We start from the raw sequence: 26,693 nt of genomic DNA, 5'->3' as shown, positions 1-26,693 counted from the left end.
CAAAAGTGATTTTATTAATTATAAAAAGTAGGATTTAAGAGGTTTCAAGTAATAACAGACAGAACAAAGTAAGTCACCAAGCAAAATAAAGCAAAAACATACAAGTCTAAGCCTAATACATTAAGAAACTGATTATAGGTAATATCTCATCCTCAGAGATGTTCCAATAAGTTTCTTTCATGGACTAGATGCCTTCCTAGTCTGGGCCCAATCCTTTCCCCTGGTACAGTCCTTGTTAGTTCCAGCAGACATCTCAGCCTTTTATAGCTTTGGCACAAGGCAGGAATCTTTTGTCTCTCTAGGTCCCCACCCCTCCTTCTAAATGGAAAAGTACCAGATTTAAGATGGATTTCATTATCAGGTGACATGGTCACATGTCACTGTAAGACCCCTAGTCTCCATTCCCCATGGGCTGGCCCACATATACACAGGAAGGCTTTCAACTAACTAAGGCCATTTACAACTGATTGTTTCTGGAGCACACTTAATGGCGCCACTTAATATGTTTACACCAGTGATACAAGTTTATATCTTATTCTCCTAACTCCAGATATAGAAATAATACATGCAAACAAATAGGATGAACACACTTAATAGATTACAAGCTTTCTAATGACACCATACCTGGGGTATTTAGCATAAAGCATATTCCAGTTATGTCATATGCATAAGCATATTTCCATAAAGCCTATGGAGTCAACGTCACAAGTACCAAATGGATTATTTTATGGTGGTTACTAATATTTATAGCATCTATCAGCACCAGCTCGTTTGATTTCCACCCCACTACAATTTAAATTTTGATTTTTTAAACAGCAAGAGGGTAGGGGTAAAAAAATAACAAACATATATACAAAAAAAAATTAACTAGAACCTAATACAAACAGATTATTTACCATAAGATTCAAAGTAGATGATGAAAAATATGATGCACACTTCTCAGGAGTCAGTCTAACTATTGTTAAATATCCTGAATTTCTCATTCATCAGGAAAGATTTTTCCCCCCAAGCTGTAAAGATCACTCAAACCACCTAGCTGGTACTGGCTAATATCCATGCTGTATATAGCAATTTATTTCAAGCTTCACAGAACATAAGAACAATTAAATGCCCAGGGTTAGGAATAAAGTTTCCCCATAGGCAAAGTTATCCATTACAGGGGGTTTACATCTCATCTGAAATATCTGGTAGTAGCCATTGTCAAATATAGGATTAGATGGACCATTTCCCTGACAATATACAATTTCTATGTTCATGTTCATGAAAAGCTTGATCCAGCAGCTTCTGGAGTCAATGGAGAGAATCCCACCAACACTAATGGAAGTGGATCAGACCCCCAGAGCCTGAACAACTACACCTCCCACTGAAAGCAATATGAGTTGCTTGTGCTCAGCATATGTCTGGATCAAGTCCTTAGCTGGCCATAATTATGTCTTTGTACTAGAGCGTTTTTATTCTTGCAGTAATTGTATTTATTTTCCCCGCAGATATAACTACATAGCCTGATTCATAGAGGTTCCGAGTTCCCCAAGTCCTCTAGAAGTGGTGAAAGTCACAAATACTTAGTAACTCTAAAGATCAGATATTTAGAGAGTATCTCCATAATGCCATATACAAAAATGCAAATTTAGCCCCTAATCTGCAAACCCTAACACATCTGAGCAAATTTATGCATGTGAAATATCACCACTGAATTAAATAGATCTACTTACACGCATAATATTAGGAAAGTGCATTAGGGCCTGCAGGATCAGACCCTTAGAAGGAAAATGCAAGGATACTAAATTGCACCTCCCTTTTATATGCCTATTTGTATTTCATTTTTTCCCCAGACAATGAGATAAACACTAAACAGTATATATGAGGCAAAGATGTATGACAATTTTATTTGCAGTTCAAAAAATAGTTTAAAAATGTTCAACGGTTCAACCAGCTGTGAATAAAGAGTGTACTGAATGTGACACCAGGGTTCACTCATTACAGACTGTCGAACTTTTGATTCCATCACATATGTCTGCTTTCTTAAACTTTATTAAAATAATAAATGATTGACCACATCTTGTTCACACTTGGGAAAAGCAAATGACAATTGAAATGAAGACTTTACAATTGTAGAACAACAACAAAATGGCTGAGATGCATTAGACTCTGAAGAATGTTTAAGCAAACTACATGACATGGACAAATCTAATGAGGAGCTTCTCAGTACATTAGACATTCTGTGACCTGTCTCCAGACTAAAGGGCTAGTGAAAAGTGTGATATTCCGTAGTTTGAGGACACTGGAAACTGCACATGCCCTAGACTTTGAAGTTGTTTGTTTTTTAATTGCTGACATCCTTCCAGCCTAAGTCTGTTGAACTAACATATCTGTAACATAACAGCATTCAAAGCAGTTCAGGTACTGAGCAGCGCTAGCTTCTAACAATATAATCATCAATACTGAAAAGGTATCAGAGAATCAGAATGACATGCCTAGTTTCAAACTTCTTGTTGCAGCAGACTGCAAGTCACAAACTGAGAGTTTCTCTCAAACCCCTCTCTTTGGATTCCTCCATTAACTCCTTCATCTTCACTACTTCAAAAACAGACTACTTATCTTCATTTTTAGGCCCTTCACAGTCTATCCCTGTGCAACTTATTAACTCTTATGCAGTATCGAGACACTGACTCCTACATTCATTCTACAAATGACCAGTCTTCATCACTCACTTTTAAATTTTTCCGAACAAACATCTTTGCAGTTCTTCCCATGCTGCCCCTTATGCATGGGAGGCACTCCCTACAAGTATCTGCAGAACCACCTCATTGTGTTCCCCCAAATACTCTTTTAAAACTCCTCTCTGCTGTTAGGAGTGGGGTGAATTGACAGGAGACTGTGGGGAAATTTGATTTACCACAGCTTATACTGTACCTCATTGTGAATACAGGCTCAAGTTTTTAAGGCCTGATCATTCTGACATCTTTCATGAACAATAAAGGCATGTTAAAAAATTGCTATCTGGGACTGGGCCAAAAAAAAAAAAAAGAAGAGAGAGAGAAAATAATGACGCACCCATGAATTCCAAAGCCATAGCTGAAGGACAAAACCGTGATAAAATATTTCATCTGGTACTGAAATATCTTTACCTTTTAAATTAAAAAACAAAACAAAACACCTTTCAGACAATGGTACCTGAATTCAAAAGCATTTGTTTGGAAACAGAAGCTCTAGAACATATTAGTTAATACAGTAAATAGCAATAGAGACAGTAATTACCATTAATAAGTTTACAAAAAGCAAGAGAGCACCAACTTGCTGAATGGTAACACCAACAGATCCAGGCAACATAGAAGAGTATACTTTGTATAAAACTTCAAAGCAATGTAGACTGTTTCTAAAAGTTACCAATATGTCCCTTTAAAATAGAGGAAGCCTTGGAATAAAGTACCTATATACAAAGTTCTTACTGAGGAAGTCCATCTGTGGCACTGTGGAAACATGAATCTTTACTTCTTTAGTTCCTGCTGTTTGGCTGAGGTAATCCACTGTCCATTTGGTTGTGCAAGTGCCCAAGTCTATTCCTTTCAGCACTGCCGGCTTTCTCTGAAAAGAAAACAAAAGCAGGTTTATGGCATGGCATGGCATGTTGTCACTGAATTGGTGATAGAATCCAACAAAAAAATTCAGGACTGATTTGTCAAGTACAGTACAAGAACAAATCCATTGAATATGTACACCTGTTGCACATTAGCCAGAAGGCTCCATGAGTTTGTGCACTGAGTGCGAAAACAAAATCCAGGAAATCACGGTCCTGATTCTGTTATTATACTCCTTTGCTTGTGGCAGGAATGGAGTGAGAGAAAAGGTTCTTTAACCAACACTGGCATTCACCATATTCTGGGGCCATGGAAGGATTTGGCAAGGCCCTGATATAACTTCAGCTCTTCTTCAAAAGGCTTAGTAGAGCACAGCTGTAGGGAAGTACACTTAGGCCATGCCCCTAGTCCACCCCCTTGACTCAGATATTGGGAGCTGGGGCAATATTACACCAGTTCTAACACTGACTAGGGATGCCCTCTATGCAAGGGGATGTTTCCACTCATGTTAAGTCCTCTTTGTGCTGGCAGAGTGTAAACAACGATCCAATCTCCATTAAAATCAGTGGAAAGACTTGTTTACTTCAGTTGGTTTTGGTCCAGGACCATAGAGAGCAAGGGGTCAGTGACAATTACAAGAACACTTCACACTCACACAATATTTTATATTTTCAAAGCACTGCCCAAACTTTAACTAATCTTTAACTAATCCTATGAGATAGGTGTTATCATCACCTTTTACTGTCAGGGAAACTGAACGAGGGAGAGGATAGGGGTCTGAGATACATAGGATGTCAGGGACAGAATAAAGTTAGAAACCAGCAATTTCTTGCTCCCAGCCCAATGCTCATTCCACTGAGCCTCTCTGCAAAGACACAAAAAACCAGACTGGTGAAATTAAAGTCCTAAGGAACCAAACCACCAGATTAGTACAGAACCGTCCCAAACTGTTTCCTCTCATTTGCTGAATCGGTTTATAAATAGTGGGTTTGGAGAAGTTCGTTTACTTTATATATGCAGTCTTTACAAACTCAGTTCTGTAATAACTTTTTAGATCAAGCAGAGTGGAGCTGGCTCATAGCCCTCATGAGTTTCTGGTTTTAATGTAATATGCTTGCTGGAGGAACACATGAGGTTAATTATCCCCTTTTATTTTCAAGCCAAACTCCAAGGGAGTAACAGACAGGCTTGCATCAGTAGCTATAACAACAAACAAAAACATACAAAGAACAAACAAACACAAACTATACCCTAATTTTAACTAATTAGAATCCCACTTGTTTCAGCAGGAGTTTTGACACACAAGACATCCAGGACTGAGCTCATCATTGCATCATATTCCAGCTGGCAAAAAAGTGAGCAGTGTACTTTCAGGATGACAGCCATGCAACCATTTAAGCAAACTGGGCTTGTCGTGAGGATAGGTTAAAAAAAGACATTACTCCATACCATACTCCAGCTTGGGTCCTGATCCTGCACTGAGCTCTATGTGCACAAAGTCCTGTGCCCCAACTGAGCATCCAAAGAAGACAACAGAGCTTTGTACAGGGTGTGTTTGCATGGAGCTCAATGTAGGATCAGTGCTTTAGCCTCTTTCAGCCTAGTGAGGGAGACACCCCAATCTTCTTGTGCCAAGCCAGGCAATGCACTGTTGTTCCAGTTCCTCAAGATCTATGCCAGCAACTTCATATAATGGAATCTATCCCTCACCAGTATTTTTCACTTATCCCACTACCAGGAAAACATTTCATATGAATACCACATACATCATTGTTAAATAATACCAACAAGAATACTTAGCATGTCCCTTTTTTCTAATTATGCTGCAGCTCCTCATTCTTTCCCCATCTCTGTTTAGAAACACAAGCCATTTTTTTTTTTGTCAAATGGATACCATTAGGTAAGTGCATTTGTAAAATATCAGAACCCTTTTTAGAAACTGACATACCACACAAGCAACACACTTCACAGTCTCTGATGCATCTTCATTATTTTGTTTAATTATAAAAATAGGTATTACATAAAAGTCACATTCTGGTTTACATTATTTTTGAAGAATCATTTAGAAAGGCAACTTGTGTACACTTCCTTTCAGTTGTTAAAAAAAATCGGTTATTTTTAGATTTTTGTTATATTTCTTGTTTTCTTTCTCTGGGGTCCGACTGTGTTAAAACAAGAAACCCAGAATCAAAGGGTGTCAAAGTTTGGGCTTCAAGTTCCAAAAATTTTGGATAAAAAATTATTTATTGTGTCAAAAGAGCCAGACAGCTGCTGTAACGGGGACAGGAAGAGGAGGAAGGGTAAAGGATTCCAACCTCTGGCTAGACTTGGATTTCCACAGACCAGCTAAATCTCTCACGCTCATTCTGGACAAAGTTGAAGGGAGCGGAGTGTCTGGTGTCTCTCGCTCTTGGGAGGGTGTCGGGGGCAGCACAGGATCGGCTTTACAAGTGGATAACCTGCAGGGGATGCCGAGAACAGCAGCAGGGGCCGGTGTCTGAGACGCGAGGCACTGAACTGTGTGACATGACGGGACGGGAGAGGCGAGCTGCCGGGAGAAGGTGCAACCACCGCCCCCGGATCTGAGGGGACCCAGACACCCGGCCTGTAGCCGGGAGCTGAACCCAGCACCTGGGCAGCTGCAGCCCCGCAACCTCCAGCGCGGAGCGGGAAGTCAGGCCGCTGCCGCAGGCCGGGAGCAGCGCCCACACCGAGCAGGGGTCTCCGGCACCCCGGGGCGCGGGCGAGGCAGGGTCTCACCAGCGGGTAAATGTCCTGCCGAAAGCGCTCGCTGCTGACCCCGCTGTGCCGGGCCACGGGGCCCGCCGGCTGCGCCATGGCCGCCGCCCACCCCGGCCGGCTGCGCCTCACTCACACGCTCCCCGGGAAACAAGGGCTCGCCCGCCCCGCTGCTCCGGGGCTCCACGGGTTGCTCCGCTTGCCCTCGCGCTGGGACCCGCTCCCCCGAGGGGTCTCGCCACCAGGGCGCGCTCGGGGCCGGCCCCCCGCCAGGGAACGGTCCTGGCGGCGGGCTGGGGCACGCGGGGCTGCCCGGCCCGATCTGGGCCCGTTTCCCGGGCAGGCCCTTTTCCCCGCGCACCAGGCGGGGCGGGGCGGGGCGGCTCGCTAAGATGGCGCTGCCCAGCGCGCTCCGGCGCTGCCCTGGGCCGGTCCGCGCCTTCTCCGCCCGCCTTCTGGCGGCGACAGCCCGGCCCGGGCTAGAGCCGCGGGGCCCGGTTACCCTGACCGGCGCCCGGCCCCCCGCGCGCTTCTGCGCCAGCGACGAGCAGAGCCGGCGGGGGGGTCCGCCGGGGGCGGGCGGCGGCCGGGGCGTGGAGGTGGTGGGGATCCCCAACCCCTTCATCTGGGTCCGCACCAGGCTCCGCTGCTTCTTCATCCGGGCCTACTTCGACCATGAGTTCAGCATGGAGGAGTTCACCAAGGGAGCCAAGCAGGTGACTGCGGGGCCGCCGCGCCTCCAACTTGTGTAGGGGGTGCGGTTATTCCCCCCCTTCCCCCCACCTCTGTGTGTGTGGGGACCGTTATCCCCCCTTCCCCCCACCTCTGTGTGTGTGTGTGTGTGTGTGTGTGTGTGGGGACCGTTATCCCCCCTTCCCCCCACCTCTCTGTGTGTGTGTGTGGGGGCGTTATCCCCCCACCTCTCTGTGTGTGTGTGGGGGGGCGTTATCCCCCCACCTCTGTGTGTGTGTGTGGGGTGTGGGGGGGCGTTATCCCCCCTTCCCCCCACCTCTGTGTGTGTGTGTGGGGGGGGGGCGTTATACCCCCTTCCCCCCACCTCTGTGTGTGTGTGTGGGGGGCGTTATCCCCCCTTCCCCCCACCTCTGTGTGTGTGTGTGGGGGGCGTTATCCCCCCTTCCCCCCACCTCTGTGTGTGTGTGGGGTGGGGGGGCGTTATCCCCCCTTCCCCCCACCTCTGTGTGTGTGTGGGGTGGGGGGGCGTTATCCCCCCTTCCCCCCACCTCTGTGTGTGTGTGGGGTGGGGGGGCGTTATCCCCCCTTCCCCCCACCTCTGTGTGTGTGTGGGGTGGGGGGGGCGTTATCCCCCCTTCCCCCCACCTCTGTGTGTGTGTGGGGTGGGGGGGGCGTTATCCCCCCTTCCCCCCACCTCTGTGTGTGTGTGGGGTGGGGGGGGCGTTATCCCCCCTTCCCCCCACCTCTGTGTGTGTGTGGGGTGGGGGGGCGTTATCCCCCCTTCCCCCCACCTCTGTGTGTGTGTGGGGTGGGGGGGCGTTATCCCCCCTTCCCCCCACCTCTGTGTGTGTGTGGGGTGGGGGGGCGTTATCCCCCCTTCCCCCCACCTCTGTGTGTGTGTGGGGTGGGGGGGCGTTATCCCCCCTTCCCCCCACCTCTGTGTGTGTGTGGGGTGGGGGGGCGTTATCCCCCCTTCCCCCCACCTCTGTGTGTGTGTGGGGTGGGGGGGCGTTATCCCCCCTTCCCCCCACCTCTGTGTGTGTGTGGGGTGGGGGGGCGTTATCCCCCCTTCCCCCCACCTCTGTGTGTGTCTGTGGGGGGGCCGTTATCCCCCCTTCCCCCCACCTCTGTGTGTGTGTGTGGGGGGGCGTTATCCCCCCTTCCCCCCACCTCTGTGTGTGTGTGGGCCGTTATCCCCCCTTCCCCCCACCTCTGTGTGTGTGTGTGTGGGGGGGCGTTATCCCCCCTTCCCCCCACCTCTGTGTGTGTGTGTGTGTGTGGGCCGTTATCCCCCCTTCCCCCCACCTCTGTGTGTGTGTGTGTGTGTGGGCCGTTATCCCCCCTTCCCCCCACCTCCGTGTGTGTGTGTGGGGGGGGGGCCGTTATCCCCCCTTCCCCCCACCTCCGTGTGTGTGTGTGTGGGGGGGGGCCGTTATCCTCCCTTCCCCCCACCTCCGTGTGTGTGTGTGTGGGGGGGCCGTTATCTCCCCTTCCCCCCACCTCCGTGTGTGTGTGTGTGAGGGGGCGTTATCCCCCCTTCCCCCCACCTCTGTGTGTGTGTGTGTGAGGGGGCGTTATCCCCCCTTCCCCCCACCTCTGTGTGTGTGTGTGTGTGAGGGGGCGTTATCCCCCCTTCCCCCCACCTCTGTGTGTGTGTGTGTGAGGGGGCGTTATCCCCCCTTCCCCCCACCTCTGTGTGTGTGTGTGGGGGGGGCCGTTATCCCCCCTTCCCCCCACCTCTGTGTGTGTGTGGGCCGTTATCCCCCCTTCCCCCCACCTCTGTGTGTGTCTGTGGGGGGGGCGATATTCCCCTTTCCCCCCACTTCTGTGTGTGTGTGTGTGGGGGGGGGGGCCGTTATCCCCCCTTCCCCCCACCTCTGTGTGTGTGTGGGCCGTTATCCCCCCTTCCCCCCACCTCTGTGTGTGTCTGTGGGGGGGGCGATATTCCCCTTTCCCCCCACTTCTGTGTGTGTGTGTGGGGGGGCCGTTATCCCCCCTTCCCCCCACTTCTGTGTGTGTGTGGGGGGGGGCGTTATCCCCCCTTCCCCTCACCTCTGTGTGTGTGTGTGGGGGGCCGTTATCCCCCCTTCCCCCCACCTCTGTGTGTGTGTGTGTGGGGGGGGCCGTTATCCCCCCTTCCCCCCACCTCTGTGTGTGTGTGTGTGGGGGCGTTATCCCCCCTTCCCCCCACCTCTGTGTGTGTCTGTGGGGGGGCGTTATCCCCCCTTCCCCCCACCTCTGTGTGTGTCTGTGGGGGGGCGATATTCCCCTTTACCCCCACCTCTGTGTGTGTGTGTGGGGGGGCCGTTATCCCCCCTTCCCCCCACCTCTGTGTGTGTGTGGGGGGGGGGCCGTTATCCCCCCTTCCCCCCACCTCTGTGTGTGTGTGTGGGGGGCGTTATCCCCCCTTCCCCCCACCTCTGTGTGTGTGTGGGGGGGGGGGCGTTATCCCCCCTTCCCCCCACCTCTGTGTGTGTGTGTGTGGGGGGGGCGTTATACCCCCTTCCCCCCACCTCTGTGTGTGTGTGGGCCGTTATCCCCCCTTCCCCCCACCTCTGTGTGTGTCTGTGGGGGGGGCGATATTCCCCTTTCCCCCCACCTCTGTGTGTGTGTGGGGGGGGCCGTTATCCCCCCTTCCCCCCACCTCTGTGTGTGTGTGTGGGGGGGCGTTATCCCCCCTTCCCCCCACCTCTGTGTGTGTGTGGGCCGTTATCCCCCCTTCCCCCCACCTCTGTGTGTGTGTGTGGGGGGGGGCGTTATCCCCCCTTCCCCCCACCTCTGTGTGTGTGTGGGCCGTTATCCCCCCTTCCCCCCACCTCTGTGTGTGTCTGTGGGGGGGGCGATATTCCCCTTTCCCCCCACCTCTGTGTGTGTCTGTGGGGGGGGCGATATTCCCCTTTCCCCCCACCTCTGTGTGTGTGTGGGGGGGCCGTTATCCCCCCTTCCCCCCACCTCTGTGTGTGTGTGTGGGGGGGCGTTATCCCCCCTTCCCCCCACCTCTGCGTGTGTGTGTGGGGGGGGCGTTATCCCCCCTTCCCCCCACCTCTGTGTGTGTGTGTGTGGGGGGGCGTTATCCCCCCTTCCCCCCACCTCTGTGTGTGTGTGGGCCGTTATCCCCCCTTCCCCCCACCTCTGTGTGTGTGTGTGGGGGTGTTATCCCCCCTTCCCCCCACCTCTGTGTGTGTGTGGGGGGGGCCGTTATCCCTCCTTCCCCCCACCTCTGTGTGTGTGTGTGTGGGGGGCCGTTATCCCCCCTTCCCCCCACCTCCCTGTGTGTGTGTGTGGGGGGCCGTTATCCCCCCTTCCCCCCACCTCTGTGTGTGTGTGTGGGGGGGGCCGTTATCCCCCCTTCCCCCCACCTCTGTGTGTGTGTGTGGGGGGGCGTTATCCCCCCTTCCCCCCACCTCTGTGTGTGTGTGGGGGGGGGGCCGTTATCCCCCCTTCCCCCCACCTCTGTGTGTGTGTGGGCCGTTATCCCCCCTTCCCCCCACCTCTGTGTGTGTCTGTGGGGGGGGCGATATTCCCCTTTCCCCCCACCTCTGTGTGTGTGTGGGGGGGGCCGTTATCCCCCCTTCCCCCCACCTCTGTGTGTGTGTGGGGGGGGCGTTATCCCCCCTTCCCCTCACCTCTGTGTGTGTGTGGGGGGGGCCGTTATCCCCCCTTCCCCCCACCTCTGTGTGTGTGTGTGTGTGGGGGGGGCCGTTATCCCCCCTTCCCCCCACCTCTGTGTGTGTGTGTGGGGGGGCGTTATCCCCCCTTCCCCCACCTCTGTGTGTGTGTGGGGGGGGGCGTTATCCCCCCTTCCCCCCACCTCTGTGTGTGTCTGTGGGGGGGCGATATTCCCCTTTCCCCCCACCTCTGTGTGTGTGTGTGGGGGGGCCGTTATCCCCCCTTCCCCCCACCTCTGTGTGTGTGTGGGGGGGGGGCCGTTATCCCCCCTTCCCCCCACCTCTGTGTGTGTGTGTGGGGGGCGTTATCCCCCCTTCCCCCCACCTCTGTGTGTGTGTGTGTGGGGGGGCGTTATCCCCCCTTCCCCCCACCTCTGTGTGTGTGTGTGTGGGGGGGCGTTATCCCCCCTTCCCCCCACCTCTGTGTGTGTGTGGGCCGTTATCCCCCCTTCCCCCCACCTCTGTGTGTGTCTGTGGGGGGGGCGATATTCCCCTTTCCCCCCACCTCTGTGTGTGTGGGGGGGGGGGCGTTATCCCCCCTTCCCCCCACCTCTGTGTGTGTGTGTGGGGGGGCGTTATCCCCCCTTCCCCCCACCTCTGTGTGTGTGTGGGCCGTTATCCCCCCTTCCCCCCACCTCTGTGTGTGTGTGTGGGGGGGGGCGTTATCCCCCCTTCCCCCCACCTCTGTGTGTGTGTGGGCCGTTATCCCCCCTTCCCCCCACCTCTGTGTGTGTCTGTGCGGGGGGCGATATTCCCCTTTCCCCCCACCTCTGTGTGTGTCTGTGGGGGGGGGCGATATTCCCCTTTCCCCCCACCTCTGTGTGTGTGTGGGGGGGCCGTTATCCCCCCTTCCCCCCACCTCTGTGTGTGTGTGTGGGGGGGCGTTATCCCCCCTTCCCCCCACCTCTGTGTGTGTGTGGGCCGTTATCCCCCCTTCCCCCCACCTCTGTGTGTGTGTGTGTGTGGGGGCGTTATCCCCCCTTCCCCCCACCTCTGTGTGTGTGTGGGCCGTTATCCCCCCTTCCCCCCACCTCTGTGTGTGTGTGGGGGGGTGTTATCCCCCCTTCCCCCCACCTCTGTGTGTGTGTGGGGGGGGGCCGTTATCCCCCCTTCCCCCCACCTCCCTGTGTGTGTGTGTGGGGGGCCATTATCCCCCCTTCCCCCCACCTCTGTGTGTGTGTGTGTGGGGGGCCGTTATCCCCCCTTCCCCCCACCTCTGTGTGTGTGTGTGGGGGGGGGCGTTATCCCCCCTTCCCCCCACCTCTGTGTGTGTGTGTGGGGGGGGCGTTATCCCCCCTTCCCCCCACCTCTGTGTGTGTGTGTGGGGGGGCGTTATCCCCCCTTCCCCCCACCTCTGTGTGTGTGTGGGGGGGGGGCCGTTATCCCCCCTTCCCCCCACCTCTGTGTGTGTGTGGGCCGTTATCCCCCCTTCCCCCCACCTCTGTGTGTGTCTGTGGGGGGGGCGATATTCCCCTTTCCCCCCACCTCTGTGTGTGTGGGGGGGGGGGCCGTTATCCCCCCTTCCCCCCACCTCTGTGTGTGTGGGGGGGGCGTTATCCCCCCTTCCCCCCACCTCTGTGTGTGTGTGGGCCGTTATCCCCCCTTCCCCCCACCTCTGTGTGTGTGTGTGGGGCGTTATCCCCCCTTCTCCCCACCTCTGTGTGTGTGTGTGTGGGGAGGGGGCCGTTATCCCCCCTTCTCCCCCTCTCTGTGTGTGTGTGTGGGGAGGGGGCCGTTATCCCCCCTTCCCCCCATCTCTGTGTGTGTGTGTGTGGGGGGGCCGTTATCCCCCCTTCCCCCCACCTCTGTGTGTGTGTGTGTGTGTGGGGGCGTTATCCCCCCTTCCCCCCACCTCCGTGTGTGTGTGTGTGTGGGGGCGTTATCCCCCCTTCCCCCCACCTCTGTGTGTGTGTGTGGGGGGGGCCGTTATCCCCCCTTCCCCCCACCTCCGTGTGTGTGTGGGGGGGGGGGCGTTATCCCCCCTTCCCCCCCCTCCGTGTGTGTGGGGGGGGGGCGTTATCCCCCCTTCCCCCCACCTCTGTGTGTGTGTGGGGGGGGGGGCGTTATCCCCCCTTCCCCCCACCTCTGTGTGTGTGTGTGTGTGGGGGGGGCGTTATCCCCCCTTCCCCCCACCTCTGTGTGTGTGTGTGGGGGGGCGTTATCCCCCCTTCCCCCCACCTCTGTGTGTGTGTGGGGGGGCGTTATCCCCCCTTCCCCCCACCTCTGTGTGTGTGTGTGGGGGGCCGTTATCCCCCCTTCCCCCCATCTCTGTGTGTGTGTGTGGGGGGGGCCGTTATCCCCCCTTCCCCCATCTCTGTGTGTGTGTGTGGGGGGGGCCGTTATCCCCCCTTCCCCCCACCTCTGTGTGTGTGTGGGGGGGGGCGTTATCCCCCCTTCCCTCCACCTCTGTGTGTGTGTGTGTGGGGGGGCCGTTATCCCCCCTTCCCCCCACCTCTGTGTGTGTGTGGCGTTATCCCCCCTTCCCCCCACCTCTGTGTGTGTGTGTGGGGGGGGCGTTATCCCCCTTTCCCCCCACCTCTGTGTGTGTGTGTGGGGGGGGCGTTATCCCCCTTTCCCCCCACCTCTGTGTGTGTGTGTGGGGGGGGCCGTTATCCCCCCTTCCCCCCACCTCTGTGTGTGTGTGTGTGGGGGGCCGTTATCCCCCCTTCCCCCCACCTCTGTGTGTGTGTGTGTGGGGGGCCGTTATCCCCCCTTCCCCCCACCTCTGTGTGTGTGTGGGGGGGGGCCGTTATCCCCCCTTCCCCCCACCTCTGTGTGTGTGTGTGGGGTGGGCGTTATCCCCCCTTCCCCCCACCTCTGTGTGTGTGTGGGCCGTTATCCCCCCTTCCCCCCACCTCTGTGTGTGTGTGTGTGTTTGTGTGGGGCGTTATCCCCCTTTCCCCCCACCTCTGTGTGTGTGTGTGTGGGGGGGGCGTTATCCCCCCTTCCCCCCACTTCTGTGTGTGTGTGGGGGGGGGCGTTATCCCCCGTTCCCCCCACCTCTGTGTGTGTGGGGGGGGGGCGTTATCCCCCGTTCCCCCCCACCTCTGTGTGTGTGTGTGTGTGTGTGTGTGTGTGTGTGTGTGTGGGCCGTTATCCACCCTTCCCCCCACCTCTGTGTGTGTGTGTGTGGGGGGGCGTTATCCCCCTTCCCCCCACCTCTGTGTGTGTGTGTGTGTGGGGGGCGTTATCCCCCTTCCCCCCACCTCTGTGTGTGTGTGGGGGCGTCATCCCCCCTTCCCCCCACCTCTGTGTGTGTGGGGGGGGGAGGGGCGTCATCCCCCCTTCCCCCCACCTCTGTGTGTGTGGGGGGGGGGAGGGGCGTCATCCCCCCTTCCCCCCACCTCTGTGTGTGGGGGGGGGGAGGGGCGTCATCCCCCCTTCCCCCCACCTCTGTGTGTGTGTGGGGGGGGCGTCATCCCCCCTTCCCCCCACCTCTGTGTGTGTGTGTGGGGGGGCGTCATCCCCCCTTCCCCCCCACCTCTGTGTGTGTGTGGGGGGGGGGGCCGTCATCCCCCCTTCCCCCCACCTCTGTGTGTGTGTGTGGGGGGGGGCCGTCATCCCCCCTTCCCCCCACCTCTGTGTGTGTGTGGGGGGGGGGGCCGTCATCCCCCCTTCCCCCCACCTCTGTGTGTGTGTGGGGGGGCCGTTATCCCCCCTTCCCCCCACCTCTGTGTGTGTGTGGGGGGGCCGTTATCCCCCCTTCCCCCCACCTCTGTGTGTGTGGGGGGGGGCCGTTATCCCCCCTTCCCTCCACCTCTGTGTGTGTGTGTGGGGGGGCCGTTATCCCCCCTTCCCTCCACCTGTGTGTGTGTGTGGGGGGGCGTTGTCCCCCCTTCCCTCCACCTCTGTGTGTGTGTGTGGGGGGGCGTTGTCCCCCCTTCCCTCCACCTCTGTGTGTGTGGGGGGGGGCGTTGTCCCCCCTTCCCCCCACCTCTGTGCGTGTGTGGGTGTGTTATCCCCTCCCCACTGCGTGGGACCCCCCCAACTGTGTCTGTGCGCCGGGTAGATGGGTATTACCCCCTTCCCCGCTGTCTGGGATCCCCCAGCTCTGTGCGGGGGGGAGGGGGGCGTGATCCCCCAGCTGTGTGTGTGTGGGCCGTTACCCCCCACCCCCGCTGCCTGGGACCCCCTCAGACCCCATTACCCATCGCCAGAGATCCCCATATATCCCAGCTGTGGGGGGGAGGCCCATTACCTGTCCCCCGTCGCTCTGGACACCCCAGCTGTGTGTGTAGCAGCCATTACTTCCCCTCTCTCCCTGCCGGCTGGGACCCCCTAGCTGTTTAGGGGGGAGGCCTGTTAACTCTCTTTATCCTCCCCTGAGACCCCAGTGTTCCCGAGCTGTGTAGGGGGGAAGGTCCATTATACCCCCTCCCCATTGCCCGGGACCCCCCAGCTGTGTAGCTGGGAGGGAGGCCATTAACCCCCCTCCTTGTTGCCCAAGGCACCCCCCGCACTTCCCCCCCCCACTCTGTAAGGTAGGAGGCCTGTTTACCCCTCTTACCCTTGCCTGAGATGCCCCCATTCCCCCCAGCTCTGTAGGGGGGTGGCCTGTTCACCACATTGCCCTTTGGCCTGTATGTGATCATTCAAGGATCCCTGCCACATCTTCTCCCCTCCTCCTCCTCCCTGCGCGTGGATGCAGTAAAACCCCTTTCCCCCTTCCTGTCACCCCATTATGGGGCCCACCCTCACTGTTTCCCTTGGCATATATGGCCACCCTGGACCTTATCCCTCACTGCTCCCCTCTGCTTCTTCACTTCCTGATGATCTCTCTCTTTCCCCTTTCCCCACTAAACACTACTGCCCATTGGCTTTGGGGACAGATTTTGTTCAACTGGGATGAACTGTGTGTTTTGTTCATATTGTCCCAGTAGTGAGACCCCTGTGGGGGGGATATTATTGCTGACAGTGGCACCATAGGAGTTGTCATTTATCCGCTTAAACCAGAAGTCAAAATTTGACAGGCTTTTCTGTGTATTGTAAGGCATTAAAACAGTTGCAAAACAGCTGTGAGAGTGATGCAGTATTAGGCATAAATGCAGTGCACTATGGTAGGCTCCAGTGTAATTTGGCAACAGAAAAGACTAATAAAATTTCAGGCTGCAGAGGCATCTAGTCACAGAGCAGGGAGGCAAGGAGGCCATTCAATATGATTCTTATTGCAGCAGCATTCTGAACGTTGCATTCAAGTTCTGGGTAGGTTTGCCAGCCCTCCAGGATTGTCTCCAGGAATTAAAGATTAATCTTTAATTAAAGATTACATCATAAAATGAAACCTCTAAGAATATGTCCAATCAAAATTGGAAACCCTCGTTCTGGGTGCCACATTACTGGAACGGTACTGATAAAATGGAGGGTGCTCAGAGCAGAGCAACAGAAACCATTTTAGCTAAAATGACTGAGAGAATGGGAATTATATGCCATTATTGGATCTCTCCTGGTACTTGGTACCACTGATCACTGGGGCTGGATTTAAGGCATAGTCACATCCGTAGAGCTCCAGATCCTGGAATTGCATGCAGAGAGAATCTCAGTTTTCACGCTTAATTTTTTTTTAAATCTTTTTTTCTATTTTTTATGGTTCCGAAGAAAACCTTAAAAGCATGGCCTACATTTAACTGCTGTCTGCCGATAGCCTGCAACAATAGCTCTGTGAATGTCACCTGCCCACTTTCTCATTATGCTAACTCTGAAACGTGCTTCTCTGAGACCCCCCCCCCCCCGTGATGGCACCTCAGCAGAAAACTCAGATGGGGGTAGCCTTTGTTTCTGCCTCCTCCTTATGGCTCTGTTTGGGTGGTGTCAGGAGGCGCTCCCCACACATCCCCCACCCATTTAGGTAGGTGGTGGCTGACTCCTCCTTCTGGCATGGCATAGATCAGTGGTTTTCAAACTTTTTTTCTGGCAACCCACTTAAAGAAAATCGTTGATGCCCGTGACCCAGTGGAGCTGGGGATGAGGGGTTTGGGGTGCAGGAGGGGGCTCTGGGTTGGGGTGGGGGCAGGGGATTGGGGTATGGGGTTACCTCAGGTGGCTCCCAGTCAGCAGCGCAGTGGGGGTGCTAAGGCAGGCTTCCCGCCTCTCCTGGCACTACAGATTTCATTGCGCCTTGGAAGCAGCCAGCAGCAGGTCCGGCTCCTAGGTGGAGGTGTGCAAGCGGTTCTAGCCCGCAGGACCACTCCCCCCCCCGGTTCCCAGCCAATGGGAGTGCGGAGCCAGTGCTCGGGGCAGGGGCAGCACGCGGAGCCCCGTGGCCGCCCTGCTTAGGAGCCAGACCTGCTGCTGGCCACTTCCGGGGCGCAGTGTGGAGCCAGGACAGGTAGGGACTAGCCTGCCTTAGCTGGGCAGCACCACCGATGGGACTTTTAACAGCCCGGACAGCGGTGCCAACCAGAGCCACCACGACCCAGTGCCTTACATTCTGCGACCCAGTACTGGGTTGCGACCCGCAGTTTGAAAACCATTGCCTTAGGTGGTCTGGGGGGAGGCCTCATTCCTCCAAACAGGAGAGGTAGTGCCGCCCCCCCCCCCCCTCCCCCGATAGCTTGTATGTGTGTTGGGTGGGAGACTGTGACTACCCCTCAAGGAGAGGCAGGGCAATGTGGGGTTTGCGTAAGATGTCAGATTGTCTTAATCCAGCTCTGTTGATCACACACTTCTCTCCCACTTTAAAGATATAGCAACAGTAAACGGGAAAGCACTGAGATGGCTCCAATCCTTCCTTTCAGGCTGCACCCTGAGTAGTGCTGGACGAATGTTCCTCTGCCATCAGAGCACTCAGTTGTGCAGTTCCACAGAACTCTGTTCTTTCCTCATCCTATTTAACATCTGCATGAAGCCACTGTGTGAGGACTCTATGGACTCAAGTTCCACAAGCACACAAATGACTCCATATCTCATTTACTTCCACTGCCAACTGAACCATCTCTCAGCTCTCTTGTTGTCTAGCTGAGATCAGCATGTGGATGAAAAACAGCTGGCTGAAGTTGAACCCAAGCAAGATGGATATGTCATCTTAAAGATCTAACTACCACTGTAGCATCACTCTGTTTTGATGGAGCCTGCTCTCAAGTACTCAAGCTGGTTCATAGCCTCTGTGTTCTACTGAACTCCTTACTACTGCTGGATACTCGGATAGCAATGGCTGCTAAAAGTGCTTTTTTTCTGCATGTACCCCATACTGCTGCAGAATAATTTGGCCACAGTGATTCATGCCCTTGTGACCTGAAGACTTGACTACTGCATTTCCCTGTATTAGTAGTTCACTGACTGGCCTCAGTTGGTCCAAATGCAGGACCATGTTTCTACAGCAAAACAAATCAGCAATGGCACATCACCCTGGTCCACTGCTCACCGTACTGGCTTTCCCATAGAATACAGGTCATATTCAAGTCTCAGCTTTAAGGCCTGTGGAATTGACCCAAGATATGTGTCTCCATTGACAGTTATATGTTAGCTGTCGTGTATGAGATGGGGAGATGGTTTTCTTGGCAGATGGCCCAAGGAGGAAGTGAGAATACTCAGACTTTGCTGTTTTCAGAGCAAAGAATAAAACTTGTTACTTCAGCTTAGCTTTCCCACAGTCACAACAGAAAGATAGTGTAGGGAAAAGAAGAACAGGCGTACTTGTGGCACCTTAGAGACTAACAAATTTATTAGAGCATAAGCTTTCGTGGACTACAGCCCACTTCTTCAGATGCATATAGAATGGAACATATATTGAGGATATATATATATACGCACATACAGAGAGCATAAACAGGTGGGAGTTGTCTTACCAACTCTGAGAGGCCAATTAATTAAGAGAAAAGCCATTTCCAGCTGCTTCTAGGGAAGGACAGTAGAAACTAGTCTAACTTTATGGGAGGGCAATTATACTATGCTTTTGTTGATGTGTAAAAGGTCGATACTCATGAGTGGTGTGAATACTGAGAAGGCATTCACACCCTTCATGTATTTGTAGGCTGTCCCATTCTAGAATGGAGAGAGATTATACAGGGTTAGGGTTAGGAGATAAAGATTAAGAATGGGGAAAGTGTAAGCTAAACATCAGGAAAAAAAATCTATTTTGGTCTGGAGTAATTTTGTAAGCAAAGTGGCCATGGTCCCATTAGATGGATTGCCTAAAACTAGATGGAACAAGACACTAGAAAATATACTGGAGGCAACGATCCTGCCCTAGCAATGTGATGGAACTAGATGATCTACTGAGTGTTTTTCTATATCTAATGTCTGATTCTCTGATTACTGGGAAATGAGCTGACCTGGAGTTAGTGAAATGTTTGCTCATGTATTTTTATGTTTTGTAGGCCTTTGCTCTTGTTTCAAAGCTGTTGTCTCAATGTAAACTTGATCTGTTGGAGGAATTTGTATCAAAAGAGGTAAAGAGTATTTTATTTCTTTTCTAAAATCTCCAACACACAATGAAAAATATTTCTCTGTCTCACCCTTTAATCTGCCAATGGGTTGCCAGTCATCTAAAGTGAAGTTTAGCTTGTTAATAAACACAAATAGTACCAATTTGGTCTAAGTGGGGAAGAACGCTTTAATAAAGATCAGGAGAATGTTAGTCTTTAGACTAAAGGAGGACAGACAAGCTTATCTCTAAGGGCATGATCAGTTACTGTATAAGGAAAATTGTCCAATTGCTCTTACCATTAGGACAATGGTGCAGCTGCCAGAAGAGTCCAGTGAGTCATCAAAAAAGGATTAAAAAATATAATCATTGCAGAAGAGGGTGGATAACAGGGGCAGACTTGCAAACTGCTATTCACATGGGGCAAGTGAGTAGAAGTTCCTACTGTTACCACCAGTACCATTCACTGGGGCCAAAACTTTAGGTGAGCAACATAGGCCTGCCCAATGGAGAATTCATTTCTTGTGCACCCTCCCCCCCCCCCCCCCGTCTAACTGGTTCCCATCCCATGTAGGTCACACTGCCACTTAGCTACCTAGTCCTAAACTGGAGACCTGGATCTTGCATCAGGGCCTCAAGGATATAGCCAAACTGTACAGTTTTAATTGTCAGTGTGAATTTTGAACCACTGGGACTGTTTTCGTGGTCACCTCTGGAGAGGGGTGTCTCAGATCCAGAAGAGTCTCATGGGGGAGCTGCTTCAGGTGTATGTTTGTGTTACTGTGTGCCAGGAGCTTGGGCTGCCTGGTGCCTCGCATGCCTATGGAGAGAGAACCCTAATGCCACTGTGGTGTAGCGCCAATGCATCATCTTGCCTCCTCCCTCTGAGTAGAGGTAGCAATGAAATGTGAGCTTGTTCCTACTGAGCCCTTTCAAGAGAGCACCTCTCCTTCCTCCTCCCACCCCAAACTCCATGGGTTCAGCAGGTTTTCATAGAAGCTCTACCAGTACTGAAAGGAAGCCACCCACAATCAGAGGAGGGGGAAGAAATGGGGAGCCACCCAACAAAGGAGGAGAAAGGGAAGGAATTATTAGGAGCCATGTGTGACCCAAGGTGGCACAGACTGAGACTGCGGAACAATGATTGCAGTTAGGGCCAGCTAGTAGACTTCTTGTTGTTGACGCCTATGTTGATGAACATCATGACAATCGTTTCAAGTTGGATGGTGCTCAGTGACTGTGGTATGGAAAATTGTGAACAGGGCCTGGGCTCTATGTATCCAGACTTTGTTTTAAGACAAATTAAATTTTGCCACTATCGCAGTGTAAACAAATTTGGAGGATGGTGTGTAGAGAAAAAAGGCAAAGTTCCACTGTCCTGTCTGACCTGTGCACTGAATGAGGCAAGGGTCCAGGGCAATTAATATATAATCATAGAGACAACTGTAATGTATAAAAGCATAAGGGCTCTCACATACCATGGTAATGTGTAGTACAAAACTTAAATATAGATAGAAGGAAGCAGAGAGAAGGTTAAATAGAAGAGGGGGAGCAGAGTTTAGGTTTTGAGGCAAACCTTAACTGATGCTTTCTGATTTTTGTGTTTCACTTTGCAATGTTAATGTTCTTCAGATGTAGCTTTTTGTGTAGAATTTGGATGTTCTGTCTTAATTAGTTTGTGTTACCCCACATTGCACAGGATACATTTAAGTTAGTTACTGTGAGTATTTTAATTCTTTTTCATGTCCTGACTCTTGTGCATTTAAATGTTACGTTGATGTAACTTTTTACATTTAACCATTCTTCAGTCAGAAGGAAATACTTTGGGATATTTTTTTTTTGGCTGAACAATATTTCTATTTTAATAGACTATCTTACGGCGATGTGGATTAGAAATACTTCAGTAGATGTATTGGGGTAATACTGGTTAATACTGGACTGTTATGGAGTTTACAAGATCAATGGTTTCAATTATCTAGTGAACTGTAGGCTTAACAAAAGCTACAATTTCTCTAAATTCAGGTATTTCAAGTGTTGGAGGAGAAGCTTTCTTCATTGTCTGAAAACCACAGGAATGCCCTGGCTGCTGACATGGATGAAATAATGTATACAACAGAAGGAGATGTTGGCATTTACTTTGATGACAGTGGTATGTATAGAATTTTCTAGAACATTCAGATAACAAAAGGGTCTCTGTCTATGCTATGGTTTTGCTTTTTACAGTTTTTCTAGTTACAAAGGTGTTCATGAGTCCTATTTCTCATTCCTAGAAGTAACGTTTAAAGCTCTCTCTTTTTATGTACTTATTTGATCTCACTATAAACTATCATTAGTATGAATCATTGTACCAGCTTGATGCCTGTTCAAATTTTTCTTATTCTCCTTCACTTGGATTTTATACACTTTCCATTCATTTCTCCCCACTCACTTCTTTAAAAAAAAAAAAAAAAAAAAAAAAGTCCCCTCACATGTTACTGTATGCAAAGTGCTAGGCCTTAAAGTGTTGTATGTGCTATAAAAACATGACGACTCGCAATGTGTGCACTCCTGCCCTTTCTCTTATAGATTCTTTTCTTTTTCTGCTCTCTCTTTTCTTTTATTCCCCCTCTTCTCCCCACCCTGTGCGCCTGCCAAAAATCTTGCCTTGTGGCAGACATTCTTCTGCTGGAGAATGGCTGGATAGGACTTTCTTTGGAGCTTGTTAATGCTGCTGTTTCTGTCAGCCTCAGCCAGGCTTCAGAAAGGTGACGAACAATCTGTCTTTTCCCATGTGGGCTGATCACTGCCTCTGCAGTGCTCCAAACTCCTGCTGACATGGGAAATGAGGGATCAAATTTAAGACCAATTTTTAAAGTTTAACTGCAAAACCTCTGAATTTGTCTGTCTTCATGCTGCATCTGACTTTGTAATTCATTCCTGTTCATTGTCTGTCTCCCGTCCTGTCTGTTCCATCCCTGCATGTTGCCTCCTGAAAGTTTGCTTCTGTGGTGTTGGTGGGGATGCAGCAGCTGCAGCATGAAATGAACATGGTCTGAGTCAGTCTGATTGCTTTCCTATTGTACCACTAAGTGCTGTATACTGGAGCAGCAGCATAGGCATCATTTCCCCCTATGCTGGCTGAGAATATTTAGCATAGAGAAGTGGAGTGGGAATAATCTCATACCACACTGTGTGACAGTTTCTCCACTCGGCTCCAGGACACCTTGATATATATTATATTTTTTTAAACTAGCAACCATATGCTTTATTTTGTTAAATGCCAACAGTGTGTGCTTGGCTCATTACAAAATACAGCGGAGTTGGTTCTTTTCCTGAACCTAACCTTGTTCTCATCCATCCATATCTCTTTATTTCAGGCTAATACGTTGAGCTTCTCTTATTCTATTGTTTTAATAATCCTACTTCTCCATGTCTCATTCCCTGTCACTCCAAGTACCTTTTCAGTGCCAACAATGGTCATTTTATAATCTGGAATATGCCAGCCTTCCATACAATGTGATCATATATAGTGCCAGGAATAACTCCTGCTGCACCTCTCTATAGAAAGTATGACTTTTTGTTTTTACTCCTGCCAAACCTTATGAAGATGGCTTTAGGGTGAATTACTTTAAGTTTTAAGTATCACTTTCTTTTCCTTTATTTTTTTGTGCTTCCTCTTAGATTGTAGCCACTTGCTTCTTTAGAGTAAAACGCTTAGTGGTTTGCAAGTAAATATATTAGACTGCTGCAAAATGCAAAATTCTGGAATGTTGGCTTATGACTTACTTTTCTATCTAACAGGAAGAAAGTTTGTTAGTATCCTGATGCGCTTCTGGTATCTAACTAGTGCTGACCTTTCTGATGAGGCTCCAGATGGAACCAAAGTTTTCCACGTTGTAATTGGAGATGAAACTGTGAAAAAAACTAAACATCTTCTAACAGCAAACTATGAGTAAGTCTCCCTATCTCTTTTTCCTTCTAGTTGTATTTATCTTGGCCTTCAGCATAAGAGTTTCCTCATTCAACCCAACTTTTATTCTGGGGAGCAACTCTTGGGGTGTGGTTTTTTTTGTTTTTGTTTTTTTTAAACAAAATCACCTTAAGGTTGTCACATTACAGCTTTGTTTCTTAACTTCAGACTAATGCTACTACAATCTGAATCTACTAGCATGTCACAAACTTTCTGACCCCTCCTTATTCCCCCTCTTTTGGAAAGAGGCCCATGTCAGTCCCAGTTTTGTGCACCAAATCAAACAACAGTGCTCCAAGCCAATCAGCCTGCTTTGTGCTGCTGCTGTAACACCACCCTCCTGCAAAGGAGTCAGTATTGCAGTTGGCTTGAGAAGATGAAAGATTTAACTGAACATTTTCTGAAGCAAGTTAGAACAACGGAAACATCATCTGGTGTTTGACTAGTTCACATGGATCTGATCTAAATCCTCTGGGCGCTCACTGGTCAAGTGGATGTATTTTCATAGGAATGTGCATATATAACACCGGTTATAAAATGTGCTGATGTCTGAGAGATGAAAAATATTTGCACTCTTGGCAAAACAATAGAAAATATTCTTCAAAATTGTAAAAGTGGAGGGGAAATGCCGTATTTTTGCCTAAGTTATGATAGGGTGGCTCTCTTCTAAACTCTTCCTCAGAGAGGAGAAACTACACAGGGTCCAGGTCCAGAGAAAATACAAATAAAAACCACTTGGAGAGCACCCCTGTTCCCTTTCCTCCTCTGTTCATCTCTTGGCCATATTTATCACATATCTTAGTCTTGTCTGCTTTCTTTGAGGGTCCTGACTCCTTGGGGGGAAAGCTTGTGAGTTGTCTCAGTTCCTAGGGGCCAGGTGTCCTAATAAATAATCTGAATTGGCACTTTTTCTGGCTTCTCAGCAGAGGTCAATAACCAAATGGACAGAGAGACTTCAAACCCTTTTGTAAAGCACCCATCACCAGAGTAGCTAGGTGTCTAGGGATGGTCCTGCCCAGGCCAGGATTGGAACACACTTGCAGGACAATATGGATTACACTGCTGCTGCCCTTGTTGTTCTATGACTTAGGCATATAAATGCTGTGTTAACACACTAAAAACTAAAGGCTTTACTTAAAATATCTATCAAAAAATCTTACGAACTTTGAAATGCAGGTACTAAAAGGTTCCAGCACTAAAAGAGAGAGCTTTTAAAATGAGAGTGGCTAACGTTCTTTCAAATAACTGTAGAACTCAAACGTGTAGAAGGATTCAGTCGTACACTTAGGTTTTTTTGGTATATCTGGTCTAATCTCTAAAAAGATCTACTAACTTCATATTATTCTGTGATTTTTTTTTTTTATGCCTAAACCAAATATCTTTGAGTAAAAAGTACCTAGTTCACCATATTGATTTGCTGATGCCTCATGGAAAAATGAAACCCTTAATTTAGAAACTAATTTTCCTTTAGATCATTTTCTGGGATTTTGAGGTTATTAGCATGAAAACGGGATACTTAAGACTTCCTCTGCTCTTGTTGTTTTATCCATCACTTGTGGCCTGAGCCAAAGCCCACTGAAGTCAGGAAAGCCTCCCTTTGACTTCAGTAGGCTTTGGATCAGTCTCTTGTTGCAGAAATAGCTTTAATGTCACAATCCTTCATATGGGGACTGAGCGGTGGCAGCTAATGATCTCTCATAAAACACCTGGCTTTCATAAGATCGAAGGATGAGGGAAAAGTTAGAGAAAACGATAACGGAATAACTAAGGAAAATATTTTGCCAAGTTTTCTCAATAGCATCAGGAGCCCTTTAAAGGATTACATGAGCTTTAACAACTTATCTGTGCTGCTTTTCCTAGGTTCCGAAGGGAATTTACAGAAGGAGTGAAGGCAGACTGGACTATTACACGGATTGAGCATCCAAAGCTATTAGAATAAATTTCTTGTACAATGACTTTTATGGACCCTTATAAATCCTCTGGCATACCAAAGGTGTCAAGCTTTTTTGGTCTCCCCACAACAATCTCTTTTCAGGATTAATTTTATATTTTTTAATTCCCCAAATACTTTTGATTTTATCATATACAGTATATTGCTCTGAAAGAATAACAATAAAGCCTTTTCCATGAGTCTCTGAAGCTACGTAATACAAATTTAATTTGTAATAGTTATCAGAGATGTTTGCATAGTAATTGGGTTACAGGCCAGAGTTGCAGATGTATTGATCTAATTGGAGGGGAGGGATAGCTCAGTGGTTTGAGCATTGGCCTGCTAAACGCAGGGTTGTAAGTTCAGTCCTTGAGGGGGCCACTTAGGGATCTGGGGCAAAATCAGTACTTGGTCCTGCTAGTGAAGGCAGGGGGCTGGACTCAATGACCTTTCAAGGTCCCTTCCAGTTCTAGGAGATGGGATATCTCCATTAATTTTAATTTTAATTGATTTGTTACATTCTCAGAAGAAATCTTGGTACTAATAGGATATGACATGTATAAAACAAAAGATGCTCTCATGACTGGCAATCCTTCTGAATAATACCACTTAATTTATTATGAGTATTTTCCCAAAGATATAATGTACAGTAGTTAAAACAGAATGTTTGAAGGAGGTGAGTACAGGTATATACACTTCCTAGCTAGTTTGACAACAGCAATATATTTGAGTAAAATTAAAACTAGATTCTAAAAAGTATACACTCTTGACTCCAGTCTAAGCTGTCATAGACATATAACATTCTACTATGAAAGTGATACAGACAAATTTATTCTGATTAAGTAACAGAAGTGACAAAATTCCTTCCTTTGGGTATTTGGAAGAAAACTTAATCCAAAACATGAAACTAAAGGAGAAGCTGGGGTGCTGTGTCAAATCAAGCCCTGGCAAACTGGAAGGCTTGCCATCAAAGTAAAAAAAAATAATTAAAAGCATTGGGGCACTGTGAACCAGAAACTCTTTGAGTTTTGCTCCCAACTCTGCCACAGATTTGCATTGTAGCTTGGCTATAATCTGCCTTTAATATCTCTGAGCCAAATTCAACCCTTCTCTAAGTAGCTGTTACTTTCATGGCATTCAGTAGGAATTCCTGGCAGGAGCATCTGACTTCCTCTGTAAAAGGAGGGGCACTATTAACCTACTTCACAAGAAGTGGTGTGAGGATTAACTAAGGATACAGTATTTTGAAGGTGTTAAGTGCCAAGTATTATTACTGTATGCAGTGTTGTTGTAGCCATGTCTGTCCCAGGATAGTAGAAAAACAAGGTGGCTGAGGTAATATCTTTTATTAGACCCAACTTCTGTTGGTGAGAGAGACAAGCTATCAAGCTTAGACAGAGCTCTTCACCTCTATAGCTCTGTAAGCTTGAAAGCTTGTCTCTCTCACCAACAGAAGTTGGTCCAATAAATGATATTACGTCACCCACCTTGTGTCTCAAGTATTCTTACTGTGTGAGTCATAGGGGTTGGGGTTAGAGAATCACAAAAATTGTAACATACCTCTTCCTCAGTCAATCTGGGGTTATAAAATGGTTTCATGGCAATACCACATAGTTAGGATTTATCAACAAGCTGTTTTAACGTTCTGGGAGACTAAACAAGAGCAAAATATCTCGGTTGTCAGCCACCAGATTTTGTACTGGAGAATTCCTGTTGTCTCAACTATTGAATAAAGTTGACTGATAACAGCACTTCCTATCTTAACGGGAGAAGA

The 26,693-nt window shown here is 50.1% G+C and overlaps 2 protein-coding genes across 3 annotated transcripts in view; one reads left to right on the top strand and one right to left on the bottom strand.

Moving 5' to 3' along the window:
- The window catches only part of TYW5 (tRNA-yW synthesizing protein 5), a 16,557-nt gene extending 9,865 nt beyond the window's left edge, over window positions 1–6,692 (bottom strand). Inside the window, exons 1-2 of one of the 2 annotated variants that reach the window (XM_054043560.1) lie at window positions 6,454–6,692; window positions 3,431–3,585 (exon numbers count right to left, since the gene is read on the bottom strand). In XM_054043560.1, the coding sequence (XP_053899535.1) occupies window positions 3,431–3,462 (32 nt within the window). In that variant the 5' untranslated portion in view covers window positions 3,463–3,585; window positions 6,454–6,692. The other variant, XM_054043559.1, reaches the window with a different exon arrangement.
- MAIP1 (matrix AAA peptidase interacting protein 1) lies at window positions 6,673–26,693 on the top strand. The gene is made up of 5 exons (XM_054043561.1): window positions 6,673–7,033; window positions 18,994–19,065; window positions 21,063–21,189; window positions 22,821–22,971; window positions 24,850–26,693. Exons 1-5 carry the CDS (start codon window positions 6,710–6,712, stop codon window positions 24,926–24,928), a joined length of 753 nt encoding a protein of 250 aa, XP_053899536.1. The 5' UTR covers window positions 6,673–6,709; the 3' UTR covers window positions 24,929–26,693.

Source organism: Malaclemys terrapin, chromosome 11 (assembly GCF_027887155.1).
Source record: "Malaclemys terrapin pileata isolate rMalTer1 chromosome 11, rMalTer1.hap1, whole genome shotgun sequence".
Lineage (NCBI taxonomy): Eukaryota > Metazoa > Chordata > Testudines > Emydidae > Malaclemys > Malaclemys terrapin.
The sequence above is the reverse complement of the archived record's forward strand: the minus strand, read 5'-3'. Positions and strand labels throughout refer to the sequence as shown.